This window comes from Poecilia formosa, unplaced genomic scaffold (assembly GCF_000485575.1).
Source record: "Poecilia formosa unplaced genomic scaffold, Poecilia_formosa-5.1.2 Scaffold263, whole genome shotgun sequence".
Classification (NCBI taxonomy): Eukaryota; Metazoa; Chordata; class Actinopteri; order Cyprinodontiformes; family Poeciliidae; genus Poecilia; species Poecilia formosa.
Window position 1 is genome coordinate 179790 of NW_006800202.1, and position 22396 is coordinate 202185.

The following is a 22396-nucleotide window of genomic DNA, read 5'->3' on the forward strand; positions in this document are numbered from 1 at the left end:
ACGTTGGAGAAGTCTGTCAGCATAGATTCTGTGCATCAGGGTTCAGAGTGATGCACAGAAGAAGAGCGGTTGCAGCTGATCCACTGGGCCTCTTTGAGGGCACATGCAAATCTGTGTGGCTTAGATATCAGAGAGCATAAAACTGGACTGGCCACATTGGCCTCATGCCAGGGCTACAACCTCATGAGACCCACAATGGGTTGGCAGCGCCCCAACTATGTGATTTTACTGCTCTTGGCACCAGAGATGAGAAATGCAACATGGCTGGTCAATGCTCTGACTTCCCCTGATAAAGAATCTCATCATGCAGTTGCAATAAAAAAGCTATCATGTTCTTGGTGATAAATTATGCACGTAAGTCTTTGAACGTGGAGTCCAGCATATGCTGAAGTCCCTTCTACAGCAGGGCAAAAAAGAGCACAACCCTACAAGTTGCTCCCAGAACTGGATGTGCTGGTTGCTGGGAGACTGAAGCTAAGTTTTCAGGCTGGATATACATGCTACCTGTAGCAGCCAGGCTGAAAGTTGGTATCGGACCAGAAATGCATTCTACAGATTGCTACAAATTAAAGAAAATATTGCTTCTCTAAGAAGCAGCATTAATGTGGTAGGGCTTGGAAAGCAGCACTGAAAAATCTTCTTTTGACTAACATAAAAGCAGCTGCATCATAATTGGTTAAAATGACATTTCCCTTCCAGTTATTCTCTTCAAGATTTGACTCCAAAACTGAATTCAACAAAGCTAGCAGTCCTAAAAATCCTTCCTACCTGGACAGTAAAGTTAGATGCAAGTTCTTTTGTTTGCCACATCACTTTGGGGGTGGGACTTCCCGTCACATGGCATTCGAACATGAGGTTTCCTCCCTCTCTGGTCTTCAGTTGTGGTGGGTTAATGGTCACCTCAGGCAAACCTGGGATCAGCACAGGAAGCAGGATGAGCATGGGTTAGCACTGTCCTGGTAAACTGGAAAATGTTTTGAAATACAAATAGTTAATATTCTCAAGTGTACTGGATCAGGGCTTGTGATTTTAAGCGATGGATGATCAAACCTACCATCAAAGGATAAATAGCTTCATTCCCACAAAGAGAAATGTGAAGCGTCAGAATGAAAACACAACTCACTGCAATTATCGATCACCAAAGAGCTGAGGGGAAATTCCTCATCGTTGGACAAGCAAAACAGCATTTGGCTGTCGATATCGCCACGATCCTCGTTCTGCCATTGCTGCAGCCAGAAGAGGTCACATGAGCAGATGAGAGGGTTGTCCCTTAAAATCCTGAAAAATAAAAGTACACAAACAGGTGGTGGCTTCAGATTTGACAAATAAGGATTTAAATTATTCAGTGCAGCAAGAGCTCAAACAACTAAATGTTTTCCAGTAACCTCATCCATCCAACCACCCAGATATCCAGTTTCTCCTGGGAAATACCAAGATGTTTACTGATCTGAAGGTCTTTCCAGGAAGACTTGAGTCTCCACCAGAGTTTACTGCCAACATACCCACACCTAAAATAAGGCATTTAGGTAGTATCCTAATCAGAACCTCAAATGAGGCTCCAATCCGACTCACCAGCTCCATCCTCCCACCATTTATATAACCAAGACATCAGTTTGCTGTTCTTCCGCTTGAAGTAGAGACTCATGTCTAACTAATAAGGAGCATTCTGCCTTCATCAGCTGAAAGAAATAGACTATAATCCATTGAATGAGAAACCATTTTCTCTTTGCACTTGTTTGATCAAAGGTGTTTCAAAGAATTCTCCAAATGACGACTGAACCTCAGATACAGCAGAAGCAACTTTTATCCAATAGTTCAGATCTTTACGTTGCCTTTTTCGTGGCAGTTTGCTTGTCCAGTTAAAGAGAGTTTGTGGACTGGTCCTGTGAGTCGGATGCCAGATTTGATTTTACAGGTCATCTCTTTTTTTATGACCAAAGCAAGAGCTCTGACTTGTTGGTGGGGTTGGATTCTTTTAGGATTCCCCTTCATCATCAAGCCTTTTGTGGTGTTCATGGACAGGATCTCAAGCTGTGGCTGGTTTGGGAAGTTCTGTGTCTCATTTAGTCTTTTTGCAGATGACATGGTTTTGTTAGCATATTTAAGTCATGACCTTCAACATGCACTAGACTGATTTGAAGTGAGATGCCTTTTTATCACTTAATGATTCAAATGTCTGTGATGAACTGGTGTCCTGTGCAGGGTGAACCCCGCCTCAGGTCCAAAGGCTGCTGGAAACAGGCACCAGCTCCCCTGTATTGCTGCACAGATAAGAAGATATGGAAAATGGATGGATGGAAGAAAGTCAAAAGAAACAACCTCATCAACCAGTAATCCCTTAAAAATTACAAGAATGTCTCACTGTTTGGAGGGAAATTAAAAAAGAGGCATGGATAGTTTGGTAGAGTTAATTTTCCATTCACAAGTAATAAATGTTCTTTCTGACACCTTGAGTCAGGCTCAGTTTAACTTTTGCAGAATTTGAAGATGACTCACAGGTTGAGCAGAGGCAGAAAATGAAACACTCTCCAGCTGATGTGCTCCAGAAAGTTCGATGCCAAGTTCCTGCAAAACAAAGCGAAAAAACGCAAAAGTTTTTACAAAACCGCTGCAAGTTACGACCCTGCCTGCACATATCAGTCATTTCAAAGAGGTACACGAAAGAAAAAGATCAACTGAAAGACCCTTAGTTTCCTCTTTTTAATTTTTCAACATTTGCTTCCTTGTGGGTTTCACAAGAAATATAAATTTTTCCAAGAAGACAAAATGAAAGGAGCGAGCTCTGTCATGTTTTTTCAACTCTGGTTCTGTGTAGGAGTCAAGTCAAGCTGGGAGCTGATTGCTTACCTTCAGAACAATGTGTACCTGCTTCGAATTACACTCAGTGGAAAACGTTAATGCATCCAAATTGGTTCTGATCAATTACCCCGGCAAGTACTTCACACCGGCCGGGACCAGCGCTCATGAGCCCACCGCAGCACACCTCTGCTCACTGCTCAGTGCATTAGGTAATTAGTCCTCAGTCACAAACAGTTCTTGGTAGAGTAACGCTGTTCTGCTGCAGAACTGCGCTTGGAAAAAAGCCCATCTCGAACTTTTATCATGACTCAAATATGTCAGCAATAACGCAATGAACTCAGTGCAGTTGATTGTTTCCGAGTTTGAACATAAAAATTCAACTTCTGAATACAAATGAAATGCCAGCAATGTTTATACCTAATCCAAATTATAATGCTGGCACTACAGGAGTAAAGTCATCACTTCTCACTACTTTACTTGTCAATTTGTTGTGTTAAATCAGTAAAGATAAAACTGACATAAAATAGTAATTTAGCTCAAACTAAGTGATTCCCATGGAGTTACAAACTAAAAACTTGTAGTAGAGGATTGACTGAAGGATGACGGGATTCTCTTCATCCTTCAAAACTTGTATCAGTTTTTGTAGGATTTAATTTATTCCTATTTCTGAATTTTTAAGCTAGAATCATATAAAAGTATGCAAGTGCTTCGGAGCCCTCCAGGGGACATGGGGAATTTTTTTCTTTTGCGTTCCCTCGCAAAAGGTTCTGCGTTCCCTCGCAATAATCTACTGATCAGTTCATGCGGCATAATTGATACTGTAAGCCTTTCTTACGGTGGCCGCCGTACTTTCTGCTTTAATACAAGGTTATGTAAGGTTTTTCCATCAATGTTAATATCTCGTTGTGAAATATCAGACGTTTTATATCTTTTTCTTTAGTATAAAAAGGCACAACAAACCCATGATATAAACAGAAACTTTCCACAAGTAGGAAAGAAATAAGAATACATCCAAACTATTTGGACTATTTCTGAGTTATTATCGAGGGGTAATAAGTCATCTGACAGTTTTAATTGTGTCTCTATTGTGTTGGTAGTCTGAATGGTTTAAGGGCTGCTTTCAGTGCCATTCTTAGCCTTAACAGACATAAACATGCAGTAAATTAATTGATTTTCAATCAGTTTTTTGCACCAAAGAGTTAACAATAATAAACATGTTTTATTATTATAAAACACAGCGAACAAGTGGTGGTAGAGGGCCGCAATGGTAACGTGTTGCTATTTATGCTAATAATTAAAGCCAAAACATTTGCTTCAAGACTCTTTGTCATATTAGAAATTTTAAAAAACATAAAATCAGTTTTTTTTTAAATAAATTGTTTTAAAGCTAATTAGGTTAGTTGTCTTTATTACTGTAGTTATAACACACTTATCACTGTTTTTGTAACAAAAAAAGCTCAACATTTGTCAAGATGGTCAGTGCTTAAAGTCGATAAAAATAAATGCTGGAACTCCTCTTATAGTCATAATATATAAATATATTATAAATATAAGTATGGGACAGAAACATGGGTAATATATTTATCTCTATGAAACTGCTATAAACGTCCAATGAGCTTAAGATCTAATGTTCTTTAGAAAAATATGATAAAACTGTTATCAGGAGCTCTTATGCCTCAATATAATAGAAGCTCAAGTTCTGAATTTCTCTGATTACTTTCATTATTAAATTTGTCTTCACAAAACAAGCTTGGGGTCTTTGGGTCAGAACATATTATTAAAATTTAAATGTTAAACATTTTTATTTTTCCACATTCATAATAATAAACTTTAAAAAATATTTTTTTTAAATGACACCAGGAACTCATTCACTGGTTACCTGCACTAACCTTTCAGTTTAACAGTTTAGTCATTATTTTTTTTAGTTTCTTACTTAAAAAATCCAAAATACATTTAGGGTCAGTTACTGAATCTTCATTCTTGGAGTATAAAATATAATACAACACTTTATCCTTAGTTTGCACCTTCAAGTGCTTCAATGGCCCAAAGATTGCAGTGTGAGCTTTTGGAAACATCATATTTGAGTCTGAAAACTTTAAAAAGGAAAGTTTGAAGGACTCCTGTAAGTGGAAAAAAAAAGAAAAAAGAGAAACACTGAAAAATCAACAGAAAACCTGAAATGTATAAAAAGAAAAGTCAGCTGCTTGGAATAAAATGTTTGCACTAAAGTAATTGTCATCTTTTTGTCCTGCATATACATAATTTGTTAATATGAAGAAAACATTTACTATTGTGCCTCTCTGGTGTTATTACTGACACTATGCCACATATTTTTTGGGTCAATCCTCTCAGGCCACTTAAATATCATCACAGCAGAGCTCAAATGATCCTCAGACTTTGAGAGGCTGTAAATAAACCTCCCTCAGAAGATGACAGAAAGCCACACTGGGGAGCGCGCATGGAAACCAATACATAATCACTGTGACAGGGCCAAGGGTTCAATTATTTGTTTTCCTTGCTCCCAAAAGTTCATGTCAGACGGGTTAGCCGTTGGGGCTTATCCATTACCGGCTCGATTCCTCCTCCAATCCACAGGGGGAGAGCGGAGCCGGGAATAGCAGCTCCATCTCTTTCTGCAGAAATGTTACCAAATCTGGGAGGTTTGAGTGTAGATCAGCGCAGAAGGAGACAATGATTTAACCAGCTCAGTTTTTGTAGGTTCAGACCTTCCTAATCTTAGAAATACATCCATCTCAGAAACCCCCACACTTCCAGCCAAGCCTGGCTGGCCCCTCTCCCACAGTGAAATATTGATTAAGTGATAATGGACCCTTAGTGGAGTGTATTTATTATGCATCAGTTGTCGATGATCCGCCAAAGTGAGCGAGTAAAAGGTGACTGGTGGATGTCTTCTCCAATTTCTTGAGCATCCCAACCCCTCCCCTGCACGTTTCCAACCATCATCTGAAAACCCGCTTGTCTTTCAGAGGAACAGCACTGGACATGTTGCACACGCTCGGTAAAACGATGAGGACAAGATGGTGCCGATAAGCATCAGCTGTTCATGAAAACACCGACCTGGTGGTTTCATCTGATATGTTTCAGTGAAGATGGGAGGCCAGACGGCTCAGAAGGAAAACAAAAGAAGACAATATTGATGTAGGTTAAAATAAACTCAGTTTCCAGATTATCAGCCAACAACTTAATAACCTGTTTATTTATTTAATGATTATTAGTGTCCTGCATATTTATAACTCTCCATTTTTGTGTGTTTATCAAGTTGAAAGATCTGAGCTACATAAGAACAAAGTGAAGTGAAAGAAAACTGATGCATGAAAAACATGTTTTCCCATTTAGTCCCTTTATTTGGATAATCCTGGATGAAAAAACCGAAGCTCTGAAAGAAATCTGTCTGAGAACCTTAAATATCAAGAAACCATTTTTTTAATTACAGAATTTAAGTTCATAATTGTAGAAGAGCAGACAGACTTAAAGTGAACATTTAAGGGGTGACCAGTAGGGATGAACAAGCAGAACAGCAGCACATCATCTTTCATCATCAGTGAGGACACTTACACATACTGCAGCTTCTGGTTGTTCTGGAAAGCGTTCGCAGAAATGAACCTCAGTTTACATGATGTGACGGTTCTGAGAAGAGAAAAATAAATATGAAAAGATAATACATGAACTTCAACAATTTTAGCATTTTGGTTGACCTCATCCAACATTTGTGGTATTTAAGTGAATATAAGAGATACTGAGTAAATGTATTGAACCAGAGTTTTAATAAAAAGCTTATATGGTTTCTCAGAGCTGAGAGAATTGAACATAACTCAGAATTTGACCCTCATTGTTAGTTTGGAAAATAAAACATACTACTTACAGATTTTTCAGCTCTTTGTAGTTAGCAAGGTTGGCCTCTGTTATGTTCTCCAGACCTGCTTGGTTTTCAATGTAGCTAATTAAATGGAAAAAACAGAGGGAGATAGAAAACATGGAGATAAGACACAATTTCTCATGGCCTTAAGCTTTTGTTGTTGTTTGGTTGAACCCTTTGCAAATGGGCAAAAAAAAACAAGTACAAGACTTAAAAAGTGCAATTATTACATTTTCTTGAGAAGGACAAAGTACTGTACACAGTCAACACAAGAGGCTTTTTTGAGTTCAATGTCTAGTTTGGGCAAACAACTGAAAAGGTTCACTTCAGACTTGGAAGAAAATAGGTCAGAGTATAAAAGAGCAGGCAGAAAAATAATACATCACTCTTGTTGGAGGAAGAAAACATATGCATGAAAACTTTAAAGTAAGAAGTTGCTATAAAATACTTTTAGGTTTCAGAAGGGGAGCAGTGTTGAATCTTGAACAGAAAAGTATTTCTTTCTTGCTCTTTTGCTTAAACTATTTGAGATATGGACTAATCTGGTGAATATCAACATTCTTCATCACACAGGTTGTGATGTTGGAAGTTGGACAATTATCTCAAAAATAACTTCCAACATCAGCAAATCCTTTTCAGACTGACAGAATAAGAAAATATCCAGTTGTATTTTCCCTATGGAAGTAAGGACTGACCATCTATCCTGCCGTTTTACCCAACATCCAGCCAACTCAACTCAGCATCACCTTTAGAGGTTTCATTAAGCTGCCCTCATACTTTTTTCCACCTTTCCATGTAAGCTTGGGGTTTAAAAAAAACAACGTATAAGATGGGCCTAAATGCAGGAAAACTGAGGTGATTTCATCAAAATGTCTGATGTGCTTCTGTTCTGAATAGTTTATGAATCCTGGAATATGTTGTGTGTAATTCACAGTGCTCTGCTGCTGGTTTCCAATGATTTTACTTCTTTCACATTAAACTACAATATTCAAATCTTGTAATTAACTGTAATGCTCCATCAGTCCCACCAAGTGGTCAAACAGTTATTAGTTGAAATGATCACATAATAAGTTTAATTAAATCAGCTTTTTAAACATGATCTGTGAGAGCCACAGTGCTAACATAGAGACAAACAGGACCGTGCCAAGCTGCTTTTTCTGGTCATTAATTTGTGTTGTAAGGGAATTTTCTTTCTTGTGCCACCATGTCTATCAACGCTGATATACAACAGTGTGATGAAGTTTGTTCTTGTTGTTCTAGTTTGGCTTTTCTGAAAAACCAAAAGACTGACTTCTGACTTTATTTTTCAGCTAAAGAGATCGGTATTTGTCTTTGAACAGGTCAGTGATGGAGAATAACTTCTGGTCACACTGCCTCTTCATCGTTGCATATCTTTGCAGTTTTGGTCATTTCATACCTAACATTTTTGTCTCAGAAATAATGTTACAACCATTTTTGTAACAATATATCTCAATGTTCCTCCATCAGGGAATGTTTTGTAGTCACAGCTTATAATTTACATTTATTATCAGGAAATGTAGTTATTTGACTCCAATAAACATAATGCATCCGCAGGAAGACCCCAAAATTTATTAGATAGAAAAAATGTGGAGGGAGTTAAACAGGGTGATGGCAAAGAAGTTTTTGAAACTGAAAGAGTTGGAGCTCATCAACAAAGATAAATCATCAAAAAACACAAAATGCTGCTCTGCAGACTAACAAGAAGAGTCCAGAGCAAAGAGAACACCCCTCACCCAAAAAGGTAAAACACATAGAAAACAGGTCAGTCTGATTGCTAACTAGTTACAGCTGACAGGAGAGCAGGCAGCTGATGAAAGCTGAAGGTTCTGGCTCTCATGAACCAAAAGCAAAAGACTAAAAGAACAATCTAAACCAAATACTCAGAGAACAAAAACCCCTGGAAGAACCAAGAAACTCAATCTAAAAGAGTGGACTGAATATGGAACACAATGACTGACAAAAACCAACAACCCCAAAGAATCAAAACCCAGAAACACCAAGACACAAAGGCATACAGATTACCAGATTATAATTTTAACCCTAAAACCGTCAGATTTGAATAATTTGGGTTTGATCATATGAAATAAATTTTTTTGTTTAATTCATGAAATTATTTTTAAAAAATTCTTTGCTCACAGATGGGAAGAGATACGAGGATCAAGTTTGGCTATAAGATACGAGTACAAATTGTCAAGGTGAAGAAAACAAACTCCCTGACTCATCAGTCGCTAACAACAAGCCCAGATATGAAGCAAATCTGCAGTTTTTCATCCCACTGAAACTGCACAGAGTGTAGAATGTTTCAATAAAGCTCATAGTGAGAGAGTTAAACAACACAGACTGAATCTTTACCAGAGCTCCTGTCAAGGACACCGACACAACTACTGAGAGGAAAGCAGAGAGTTGGAGATGCAAAGTGGTTTTATTCCAGATAACAAAGGAAACATGCTGCAGATCAGGAGGAGGGTAAAACTCTAACCGGCCTTTGGAAACAGGCCCTGGTTTGAGTCTGACCTCCTGACCTGGAGTGGGACGAGAACTTGAAGCGAACCAATAAAAACTGAACATGGGAAATGATCCTTCAAATTTAAACAGGAAATAAGGAATGTAGAAAATAATAATAATAATAATAATAATAATAATAATAATAATAATAAAGGCAACCATCCAAAACCTGTACAAACCCTTAAATCTGTGTCTTTAGTTTGAATTTCAGCATTTAGTTTCCTGCCTTCCAAATAAGTCCAAGTCATCATAAGTTTTTTTCTTTTTTTTGGTTTATAAAAATGCAACTTTAGATTGTGAACAATACTGTCCTATCATGAACTTGAATATTTATCTTGCTAAATTAGGTCTGCAGAGCTTCAGATAGTTTGAGGAATACTGAAATGCAAAAAACTGGCTTTTAAATCTCATTGCTGATGTCTTCCCATCATGGCATTGTGCTCACACACACTTCTTTTCAAACACACCTGTTTTTAATAGAGGTGTTTCTGTTGATGGTAATTAAAAGCATTTTATCAGTTAGATTAGATTTTCTTAAACCCCATGAAAGGAGCTTTGGGAGAACTGAGTTTTTCACTAATTTCACATGCAAAGCCTCTTTTTTGTTTTCTTTGCATTAAGTTACTGATCATTAAAATCTGTTGTGGATTAGTTCACATCAGAGGGTAGATTTGTTAATTTTTCTTCTGTCTTTAGGCTAGCTTTTGCTGCCAATATTTCCTTGCTACACTTAAATGTTGGGTTATTTTTTAGATATTGCCTGTATTCTCTTTTTTTGGGATGTGTCCCTGCTTGAAATGATCTATAAATAAAGTTGACTGAAGGTGCAGCCTGCATTTCTCTCACTCTGAAGTGTGGAGAGAGGAAGGCAGATATGAAAGGATTACATGAATACAGATACTGCCTGTAGTGTGCTTGCTACACTTTCAACATGTGGCATTGTTTCAAGTTTCCACTTCCCTGATCGTCAGCTGCCACACACAAAACGTTTATATTCATGTTTGATTGACCCGCGCTGCAGTAATGTGATTACAGGGCAGGTGGGCCCAGGATCGCCCGTCGGCCTTACTTATTGGATTGAGGCAAGTGGGTTGTATATCATCTATTGTTCCTGGGTGGGGGCATTGACTGGCAATTCACAAAATTGAATTTACAACTCTGCGTATGATAAATTTCGGTCTCTGTTTTGCAGCTAATGGGCCCTTGTTTGTTCCACGCATCGCCTTTATTTCCCTGCACTGCCAGTACGCAGAAGTGTTGTTGTTTGCTGGCATGTTGGAGCAGCTCGGTAAACAGTAGCCCGCTCTCTTATTGATTGAACATCTGAGAGAGACTGTCGAGTCTGAGCTCTGCGAAACGGGCTGCAGATACAAGGAAATACCTCCGAGGCAGGAGAGAGAGGAGGAAAGAGGAAGAGAGTGGCATATAGGTGAAAGAAATTGGCAGCAAATTGACTTGCTCTGCCGAAAAAAGCGTTTCACAAATGTAGTTCCTTCTTAACAAGTGCTAATTGCTCCAATCCGGGTCCAGGAACAAAGAGAGAACAGCGTGTCGGTGCAGAGACTGACATTTAGTTTTCCATGCTGGAGCTGATGGTGGGTTGCTTAATAATACAGCAGCTCTCTCTAAATCACAGGTGGTCACTTTCTGCTGCTTTTTCCAAGCAAAGTTTTAAAAAGCAGACGTTAAATAACAGTCTTCTGCCTGCAGACGTGCTGCTGCTGCTGAGCGAAAAGTCTCCAATCTTAGCCGGGTTTTATTCAAACACATTCCCACTGCGGTTAATCTGTCCATCAGGCAGGTAATTATAGAAACACTGACATGTTTGATTGCAAAGATGCACCGACATCAACGTAAACCAGCCTTTACAATGAGAGATCATCCTTTTTCTGCTTAGAAACTTCAAAGATCAAATTCACATTGAAACAATAGAAATGTTAAATATTCTCTTTGGTTTTGGCAAATCACATATTTTAAGATGCAGATAGTTGTGGTTTGTTAATTTAAGAAACTTAATAGCTTTTAAATACAAATATGTTGTTTATGAATGCAAATGAAGTGCATTATTTTGTCATAATTCCTGTTAAAAGTCCAAATTTTTACAAGTTTACACCTGATAATAGTTACACATTGGTAATATAAAAAGAAAAGTCTGTTCTGAAATACTAAGATCAATCTGACAGAGGTAGAGGGGGGTTTCTATGGTAAATTAGAGCTGAAATCTCATTAATATCTAACAGCAACACTTTGAAAAACCCTTCAGGCAAATCATCAGTAACTACAGGTTTGTCCCAACAGCAGAGGGACGAAAGTCCTTCAGGTCAGGACTGAAAACAGAACTGTTTTCCCATAGAGGTCAAGGGTCAGGTTGTTTTCATGTCTCAAACTGTTTATGTGTTAAATTTGCAGTTTATAATGTCTTTCTTCTTAATTATGCTTAACTTTAATGTTATTGTTCCATTTAACACCTTAAATGTAATTGTTTTACACTTTTTATTTTACTGTTAATCACATTAACCTTGTCTATAAATGGGTCAATGCAACCAAACTTTCCTTGCATAAACTTCACAGCCATGCATCTTGGGTAACAAAGAGTTTATGTTACATTGAGGAAACACAACAATACTGGTTTTTAATATGCAGGTTAACCTCCAGTCTGATATAAAGGAGCACTGTTCTAAATGCAAGTTGATTTTTGAATAATAATGAGAGTTTTCTACAATAAAAAGTTACAGGTTAGTGAGAAAAATACACAAAGTAAACCTTAAGTCTGACTTAAGAAAAAAAAAACATGTCAAGTTACTCTTCTTGGCTGAAACTAGATCATCTTCTGTTTCCATAATCATTCACCAAGAGTTACTGACACATTATCAATCCACTAAGCTACAAAACAATAAGATTCTTCTTTCTTAAACAACTCAAAACTAAAGTATGAGAATCAAATCACAGCTAAAAGTTGCATAGACATCTAACTAAGACAATCTGAGCAACTTCAGCAACAACTAGAAGTCAGAGAGAGGAGAAATAAACTTCAAGATAACTTTAAATCATGTAGTTGCATGCTCTCTCAGGTAAGAGTCCATACTCACATTTCCGTCACGTTCTCACTCTCTTGAAGCGCCAGTGGCGGGATGCTGCTTATCCCATTGGGCTCCAGGCACTGCAGCATGGCAAAAGAGCACCGGCAAGCAGACGGGCATCCTCCCAAGGCGGGTGCAGGCGACAGGCTGAGCAGGGCGAGCACCAGGGGGGAGAGGAGCGCCAGGGCCCTGGGTGCCACATCCATCTCTTTGAGGGAAGTATCGCCTGAGAGGGGAGCAGGAGTTGGTGTCTGAGGGTTTCACCTAATGAAGAGTTAATGAAGAGTGGTGGAGAGCTTCCCCACACTGCTCTCCAGCTGGTCAGGGTTTGATGGGGAGCCACAGCTGTACTGAGCAGCAGGAGGGGCAGGCACACGAGCAGGCTGAAGGCCCCTGGGGACATGATGGTGGTGGGCAGGAGCTTCTCCTCTTTACCTCCCTCTCTCCTCATCTCCTTCGCCATTCAGGGAGGAGCAACATATTAACATGGGCCAAAGTCACCAGACACCTCGGTGAGCGTGATAGGAGGTGGGAGGGGCGGGAGGTGAGGGTGTGTGAGCAGACCCAAGAAGTCAGGGCTCTTCCTCCTGCAGCAGCATCTCTCTGCACTGATGATCACTGATTGTTTTAGAGTTCACCGCCACAGATTACAGACAGATCTAATGCATGTGGAAATGGAAGTGCCGCTTTAACGACAAGAAACACATTTGGACCTAAAGAGAAACGATTAAGAGTCAGCATTCAGCTTCTGTTATTGCAGCTCGAAACTAGACACCAGGCCTGAAATCTGGATGTAGTGATGGACTCTGACCTGAACCTTCGGAGTCACATAAAGACAGTTACAAAGTCGGCCTTCTGTAACTTGAAGAATATTTCTAGAATTAGACGACTAATGTCTCAGCAAGATCCGGAGAAATGCGTCCAGTCGCATTGATTACTGCAAAAGTTAGTGCCTAAAAAAAAGAAAATCAATCCTCTATCTGCAGCTGATCCAAAACGCTGCTGGTGGCATTCTGACTAAAACCAGGAAGACGGAGCACATCACCCCAGATCTGAAGTCCTTACACGGGCTCCCTGTAGCTCAGAGAAAAGACTTTAAAATACTTTAGTTGGTTTTTGAATCACTGAACGGCTTCGCACCACAATACATTTTGACGTATCAACCTTCCTGACCTCTCAGCTCTTCTGGTTCTGGTCAGCTCTGCATGCCCAGAACCAGAACCAAACAGGGAGAAGCAGCATTCAGCTTCTATGTACCACAAATCTGGAAAAAACTTCCAAAAAACTACAAAACAGCCAAAACACTGAGTTCCTTTAAATCTAGACTAAAACTCACCTGTTTAGAGTTGCTTTTGAACCATAATAAAAGGAACATTGATAACATATTTGATGTGTATTAATGACTTCAACGATAGTCATTAATACTTGACAAAATGCCATTTCCGTTCTCATGTTTTCATGATGTAAAGCACATTGCACTGTCTTGCTGCTGAAATACAAATAAACTTAAAAAGAAAAGGGAAAGACTTCTGTCTTTATCATCATGTGCAATCACTGAACACATACAATCCACGCTCACCAAACTTCATTTGCTGGAAGCCCTGAGGCCTGATATACGAGCGCCTTACTACTGTAAATTATAAGAAAGCATCCAGCCTGATCAGAGCTCAACCTGTCAGTGAATGTGGCCCAGTGAAGGTGGAGAACTCAAACACAGAGTTGACTGAAAAGGCAGATTTAAAAAAAATACTGGCAGCAGTGTAGTGAATCGATAAAACAGAAAGAAACTGAAAACAAAGAAGAAGATAGACAAGGAGCCGATACCAAGACAAAAGAAGAGACAATTCAAGAGCAACAGAGAAAACATGACGTATCAGGTTCAGTTCAGACTAAAACTCCTGAACTGAACTTCAGTGAAACAGGAAATACCAGACTTCAAGTCACACTTTTTTTATAGTGTGGCTGGTTCCGCTACTTATATATGTTTTTCCCTCTCCGTAACGCATTTTTGGGGTAGAGAGCCCAAAATTTTACTCAAGAAAGAGTAGCACTACTGTAACATGTCTTTACTCAACAGTAACAGTAAAAAGTATCCATCCAAGAATTTACTCAAATAAGAGTAAAGAAAAAAAGTATTTCATAAAAAGGCTACTCAATCACTTAATATTTAAAATTGCGCAACTGAAGTCTGATGCGGACCAAAAAGTCCTGCAAACCTCGGTCTTGGTTCGGTTGAAGTTAACTCTGGTGCGGTTCGACTGCATGCCAAGCGGACCGCAAACCGCTCCAAAAGCAGGAAGTGGACTACAGCCAGAGTCGATGGCTCGATGGTGGTTTTAACCAGACAAAAGAGAAATTTTACAACCGCTAACCTCTGACGTCACTCCATTTATGTTTACATTTTGTGAAGGAAGTTGGGCACAAAAAAAAAGAAGGAAGTTGGGCTCATTGTCTTCTTTAGAGGTTTCTGTGTGGCTTCCTTTAGCGGTGATTGGTGCAGCGCCACTACAGGCGAGGAGGGGAACAGTTTGCTCAAAGGATTTGGTTTGCAGTGTGAAAGCGAACCGCAGCAGCTGAAAATGGAACAAATGTTACAATTATGGTTCCCGATACCTTACTATTTAAGTAATTAAGTAGTAAAGTACTTTAATTAACAGCTGTTAAACAAAACGTCAACATCAATGTCAAACTTTATTCAACTGAAAGTTTACAAAATGTCAAAGTAAATTAACACTTTAGAATTTAGTTTTTAGAAAATTCAATTTAGTGAAATCTAAGTATGATGAACAGTTTTAAAATCAGTTAAAACGTTGACATGCTAACCAGAAAGTTAGCTCCATTATTAGCACATTAATGTATTAGCACAAGTGTGCCTAACGCTGGATATTACTAATGAGACACCAATGGCATTAAAAACTGAGTAACTGACAAAATTACGGGGTTACTTGTGTGAGACTCGTAGGTTACCCATAGATGTCCTTATTAAATCCCCAGGAATTAACCTATTTAGTTCCTATGTGGTCCTTACAGTGAGCTGGCACTTTAAATAAAACGAGTTGAGACGAGTCCATTTGGAAACCTCTTCTAAATTTTACTTTCATTCTATATTTTATTTGATTTCAATAAATCTCCTTTCCACATTGATATTTGAACTCTGCATGCCTTCACTGACCATCTGTCAATTACAACTATCAATGTGCTGCAGAGACACGCTATACTGTCCATCTCACATATGCTCTCTATATGATCAGAGCTGGTTTCCTCCCCCGGGACACACACTGCGCCCCACCCTCATCCCTCTTAGTCACTCTGCACATGAGCAGGGGTCAAAGTGTCCCGACCACAATTACTGACCATAAGCCGAATCCCCGTTTTTGCTGCTGTCATCAAAATTATCTGCAGGCTTAATTACGTTTCCTTTTACGCCTCCTTCTTCCTCAGTCTTAGCTCAGCAGATATGATGGAGGGACAAGGCACTCATTCACAGAGAAAGTGTGTGAGGGCTGAAGCTCAGCAGATTGAAGCAAAAAAAAAAAACAAAAAAAAACAGCATGGGAAGCAACACACCATGCAAAACAAGCACATGCAAACAACATGCAATAACAGCAGGATACATTACCTGAAGGTACTTATGTTCCTCCCATGTGTTCCAGGCTACGTTGGGTTATTTACTTATAACACATGTTAGCTGATTTATAAATATGTCTTAAGGTTTTACAAGGCCAGAGAAATGAGTCAGGGATTTCAGAGAAGGCCCTAAGTGGTTCCAGAGACAATAATAATAATAATAATATTTATCAACTTAATCAAATGATTAAAATATTGGTAATGCATTAAATTTATAGAAAGCTTCTCCATAACACAACAGTGAAAATTTGGCCTGATTCTAGGTTTTCTTGTTTCTGGACACTGAAATGTCATAATTTACAAGTGTTTGAACTTTCTTTTTGTGTTTCTGTTCTGATTATTTCTTTATTGTTTTTTTAATTATTTCTTACCATTGTGTATCAATTCATTTAGTCTCATTGTTTGTACGTTTGATTTGTGTCCTTAGATTATTTTTTCTTTTCATTTTCTTTACTTGTTTGTCTTTCACCTCACCTTCCGCCTCCTACTCTGCGTGTCTCTCCCAGCTGTTCATCATCTCCTCATTTGGCCCAAGCTGCTCCTCCCCAGCTGCTTCCACTCACCTGTAATTAGCTCTTCTGGTTTCTTTGTCATTTCCACTCCCTCCTCAGTATATTTAAGCCTTCTGTTGTTTGCTGACTCCTTATGCTGCACTTCATTTTGAATCCATGACACCCTGTTACTCTTCTCTTTAATCTGTTTGTAAGTTTTTACACTTCTCTTTCCTTTTCCTGTCTGCATTTTGGTTGAGCCATAAACTTATCCAACATAATAAAAATGTTTTATTTTCAACAGCATGAATGTGTAAACAGGAACAAATCTGCTTCTTGTGGGTGGCTTTCTGAGAAGGCTGTAAAAGAGACAGAATGGTGAGTGACTGGCAGTACAGTCAGGCAGGAATGTGGCAGGAAGTGGTGGTTTTCCTGGCAGAAGTGGTTTCTTCAGAGAATCAGACATTCAGTGACTGGATTTCTTGGAGTTTAAACAAAGAGAAAAGTGTCTGTTTTCTGGGGATTGTTTCAAGAGAACAGGACAATCAATCGATCAAGTTCATTTTCATAGCACATTTCCCAAACAATGTGCTTTACATCATAAAACCATGTTATAGTCAACAGTTGTGAAAATCAGGAACAGATCTTACATTTTGTCAAGTGTCTTCATTAAAATCATCACTACACATATCTGTACGCTGCAGACTGAGGATGATGTCATGAAAACGTTGGTAGCTGGTTCACCGCCACAACGATCTGGTTTCACCAAGAGGAAACCAGATCATCATCCAGAGTTCAGTGGAATGACGCAGAGCAAATCCAAAATCCGAGACAGTGATTCCAGGAATATGACAGAAAAGGCAGTCAAATCCATCTTAATGTTTTTGTGTCATTGTTTTATATGCATGATTGTGTACATATGTCGCATTACTTTAAATTATTATTTCACTTTCTACTAGTTTTTGGATGTCCTCTTTCAAAAGCTCATCTAGGAACAAGTGCTGCTAATTAGCTTTTGCTAATGCTGTATTGTTCAGTTTGTCTGTCGATGTGTTTCTGTCCCTGTCAAATAAACTTAAAGCAGTCAGGGAGCATGCAAAGGTGAAAACAGGTCAGGTACACCGTCAGGATGTCAGACATGAACGCTGAAAGGCTGTGGCAGGGCTTGACTACAGACAAGGAGCTGATGTAGGCGGTGGCAGCAATCAGTAGTCAGCAGAGAGCGGTGGAGCAACATGAGAGTTGGCGAAAACAGCGAAGATCTTTACATCTAAGCAATCAATCACAATGAAACTTTGTAGCCATATGGATGGTTTATTAAAAGATTTATTTCAGCCCAGGCTCTTTGTTCAGTAACACAGATCTTCAAACAAACAAAAAATGTTAGCTGTTGTAGTATTCCACTGCAGCATCTTTGAATAATTATGTGTTCGATCATAACAGGGTTACGTTGAGCGTCCAGCACCATGGACAGCAGCAGCTCCACAGAGATCAGCTTAAACTGGAAGTCTGTCGATGGACATCAGCTCTGATTAAAGTCAGTTTGAAAGAGTTACTTTGTGTTTGACACGAGAAAGAGCCCAGCAGATCACATTCAAAGTTTTGTCTCATGTATTATCGCTATTTTAGGTTGTCGATTCAGAAGAGATGCTGGCATCAGGCCTAAATGGGAGGGAAGTCATTTAAACTTTTTTTCCTTTCTAAAGAAAATCATAATTGAAAACTATTTTTAAAATTATTTTTCAGGAAGAAAAAATCTGTTTGATTTAAAACCTTTCTGTTGAAAAAGAAAAGAGCAAAAACTGAAGAAAACTTTGGGGTGTAAATAGTTTGAGAGAGTAAATACTTTTTCATAGTACTATATATCAATGCTTCAGTAGGAGTGACAGCTGCTAGTGGGATGACTTAAAAAATAATTTTAAAAATAGTTGTGATAACTTTAGAAACATTCCTGAGGAACTGTTGTTTTGCTTGTCTGACTAAAAGTTTTCTTAATTATCAGGAGATTAAACAGCATAAAAAAAACCCTGGTGAATTTACGTCTAATGTCTCCCTTATAAAAGAACAAAAGTGTCTCAAAAGACAAATTACCAAACAATAATGAACACTAACAAAACTATTGAAGAATGCAAAAAGCCTAAATCGTAAAGCTGATGGCAAGATAATTTATCTGTAAGTACTTCTTTTCCATCTCCTGTCGCTGTCATTATCCTGAGTTTGAACCTTTTTCACCTCCAGCCTTCCAGAAACAGATTCAGTAAAATGAGAGGGGGATAAATTTAGTCGCACTCCATTCAGGTGGGAGACAGAGTAAGTCTTGATAAAACAATAACCAATCAGAGAAATTATGTTTACTGCCCACACAAAGTCTTTGTTTCCTTGTCCACAGACATAAAGGAACATGTTGCAGCACATGTGGTGAAGAAAGCTCTTAACTTCTTGCATCCAGTATTTGGTTTGTGATTTTCATTAAGCCACAATCCATAACATAATCCATACCATTAATTTAACAACAATCTAATTTCCGTCAAGCCGAAACATTCATCCTGTCTTCATTTGAAATCTGTGGACATTTGACAGATGAGCATGGTCTCGTATGTCTCTGGGTTTTTAACTGGATTACTGTTTTTATGATCTGTGTTGACTGATGGACCCAGCAGGGGTTAAATGCAACACTTGGCTGTCAAATCAGCTTCCGCCCCCCTTCAGGTCAAAGATAAATACACTGGTTGTTAATCCACCCAGAGGGAACAGACATCCTGCTGTGTCGACTTCATCATCTTAATGTCTCCTATAGATGTACTCTTCCTCAAACGTCAACAAACTCAAACCATTACTTGTTAATACTTAGATTCCAAAGTGTTTCTAGACATTTTTGATAACATTTGGATGTTTTTTGTGTGATTTGCTTTTAATCTGCTGAAGCTGGTAACCGAGAACCGTTACACACACAGTGAAACAAAACATGGGCTGAAAGGCCACTCAGAGGAAGAGGCCATTACTCCAAAAGCAGCATGAAAAAGAACAGAAACAGTTTGCAAATGCACTTGGAGACAAATACCTTCATTTCTGGAAGCACATCCTGTGGTCTGATTAAGCTAAAAATTGAAGTGTTTGTCTGTAATGTCCACAGACAGCTACGTTTGGAAGAAACTAGAGGAAGTTTCCAAGCTGAGAACATTATCCCAAATGTGAAGTAGATGAGTTTCATCTCCACAGACGAGTCAGGAATTTAAAGTTCGAGTGGAAACGATACAAAGAATAGCATCAAATTAACTACAAAGTATATTAAAGCCAACAAAGTCGGTATTTTAATTGCATTCAGTAGAACGTATTTTTCCCCGAGGGGCCATTTAAGGACTCAGTGAAACAGCATGAACACAATCACCTAAAACACGACGATGAACAGGCAGAGAAACCAACATAAAAAGGCAAAGATAAGCAGACGAAGCTGATCATATCTTCGGTCTCTCAAAACTAACAGTTTGACTCAAATTCAGAGGAGGAGTATTTAAATTTCCACATTTTAAGTTTTCTTTCTAATTATTCTGGAATTTATAAACTAGTAAAAACTTTGATAATCCTGATTGATTTCTTATAATTACTACCAGACAATGAGACAGAAGTTGTGTCATTTTTACATTTTCTGCAAATACGTTACTGTGAGCAGCGTAAAAATATTGGTTTTAAATTTAAAGTAAAGTTTTTAAACTGGATCTATGAAGCATTGGGCTGGAGACTGAAAGAGAAATCTGGATTGTATTTAATTTTGATTTGAAAACAGCATAACCACTGAGGGACAAAAAAGTTACAAATTAGGAAAGTAAATTTGCATAAACTTGTATTTGATTGGATGATTGTGAAATATTTATATCAAGCATGTTGGAGTAAAATTTATTTTGATCTTTGGTGGCTTTTAAAAAGTCTTGTATTATTTTATGTTTGGTTTGCATTGTTCTTATTTCTAATGTCCCTTTTGTTGTTGTTGCAGGACTGATTTCTAAATCATTTACACTTCCCAAAATTCATTATTGTTGCTGTTTTTCAAAATAATTTACTTGAAAAAGATTTAATTCAGGAAAAAACATTTTGCGTGAATGTAAATAACTGAAATCTATATAACTTCTGTTTTGGGGCATCAGCTCCAGCCAGAATGGATCTAAATATGTTTTATTTATTTCTTCCACTGCCAGTCCAGTCTACTTATTAAAACCCTCTTTGTATCCATCCTACTTCTGTATGAACTCATGTTGGAAATAAATCAATAAACTAAACTAAAGGATACTATTCTTAAGTGCTTTCCCCCTGTTTTCTTTTAAATCAACATGTATAACATTAGGATCTGCAGAGAGGGGCCACATTAAGAGGCTGTGCTCATGCGGACAGGAAGACTATGAGAGGCTGCACTCCTGTCAGATCCTTAAACAATAATCAATCAGTTTCATATTTAAACCCAGCATTGAAGGGAATGAAGGATGAAGGGAAGAGCGGCGGGGGGACAGAGGTGGAGGGAGTCCAAGAAGAGAACAAACGGGTGAGTAAAAGCTCTTTTGGATCAAGTACAAGGAAAGGCTTTTAGACACGAATTGGTAAATGCACATCGCTCAGGTTTTTTTTTTTTTTTGTGTACGTACCATGTTTTGCTTCTGCCTGCAGTTTGTTAGCTGTGCATTGACGCACTAACAGAACAGCAATGGAATAATGTGCAACAATGTGTAAAAGATAGATTTAACAATAACTATGACAAAAGTAATAAATGTTCCATGAATGATGATTTCCCTTTAATTAAAAGAGCAAAAATGTTCTGAGAAAATTGATTTATTGCCAAATATTCATTAAGCAATTGCTTTTATGAGCAGAACTATAAATATGTTTTGTTTCACAACTGACAGAAATTAATCTACTTACATTATTTTTTTAATATCTTGAATCATATTTCAGCTTTTCATCACTTCTCTTGTTGTTTTAATGGTAATTAATTTAGTTAAAATTGTATTTTAACTCTGTGTGTAGATAAAATAAATCTTATATGCAGAAAACCACAAGAAACATAAAACAGTTAAACTGACATAAAGAAAAAATAGCACAACATAAATAGATTACAAAAAGCAATTACTTTCAATGACTGATACATACTAAATATACAGGAAGCTTAAAGACATAAAATGTGCAGGAGTTAATTCAGTCTTGCCCATTTTTAGGTGCATTAGACAGACAGACATGTTTTCCTGTGATTCATCCTGAAGCAGTTGTTTCTGGTTAATGTCGGGAATCCTTGCAGACATTTCAGCTCCTCAACATCAAGCTGATTCATCTTTTTGGGGTTTGCTTTGTGCAGCTGGGCCAGAAAGAGATGCAGCATCTTCAGACTAAGCAAAGCTGTGAGCGAAACATGTCCAAACTCTCTTGGTGTGCTGCAGCATCAGGAGTTCCTTTCATGTGAAATAAGGAGTAGAGTCAAAGTCCTGAATAAAGCCCCACACTGTGATCCTCCCTCCACCAAACTTTCCATATGAGTCAATACAGTTAAGCAACAACCAATCTCCTGCTTAGTGCCAATTTATTTTTACTTCTCTACAACATAAATAATAGTTCACTGTTATATATTTATTGTGAGGAAATTTCCCATTTTATTATAAAGGTATCTTAATGTTAGTCTTCTAAGAAAGCAGCTTACATGCCAAGCAGCTGGACCTTCAGCCATGTTGTGGTTGGATCACCCGAATCCAATGATGTGAAACAATATACCATACGATGTAGTGAAGATACTGCGTATAAAATATTATGGGATTTTTAAAAAAAATTAAACTGCTCCACATTAGACTCAGTTATTCATTTTTCCAACTTTCATATGAATATGTGTGGATATGTTTCACAATTAAGCCCAGAATTACACATTATTTTTGTTCAATTAAGAAGTTTGTGATTGGACATAATTTACTCTTTCAAAAACAAAACATCCTTTTAATGTTATACTAAAACATCTCTTTTTCTGG

At 38.1% G+C, this 22396-nt stretch overlaps 1 protein-coding gene across 1 annotated transcript in view; it reads right to left on the minus strand.

Annotated features, from left to right (window-relative positions):
- Positions 1-21832, minus strand: part of ntrk1 (neurotrophic tyrosine kinase, receptor, type 1) — a 46185-nt gene extending 24353 nt beyond the window's left edge. The window contains exons 1-7 of the mRNA XM_016680936.1: positions 21592-21832; positions 12292-12508; positions 6683-6757; positions 6376-6447; positions 2497-2565; positions 1124-1278; positions 769-911 (exon numbers count right to left, since the gene is read on the minus strand). Coding sequence (XP_016536422.1) covers positions 769-911; positions 1124-1278; positions 2497-2565; positions 6376-6447; positions 6683-6757; positions 12292-12508; positions 21592-21685 — 825 coding nt within the window. The 5' untranslated portion in view covers positions 21686-21832. The remainder of the gene's footprint in view (positions 1-768; positions 912-1123; positions 1279-2496; positions 2566-6375; positions 6448-6682; positions 6758-12291; positions 12509-21591) is intronic.
- Between the last annotated feature and the right edge of the window lie 564 nt (positions 21833-22396).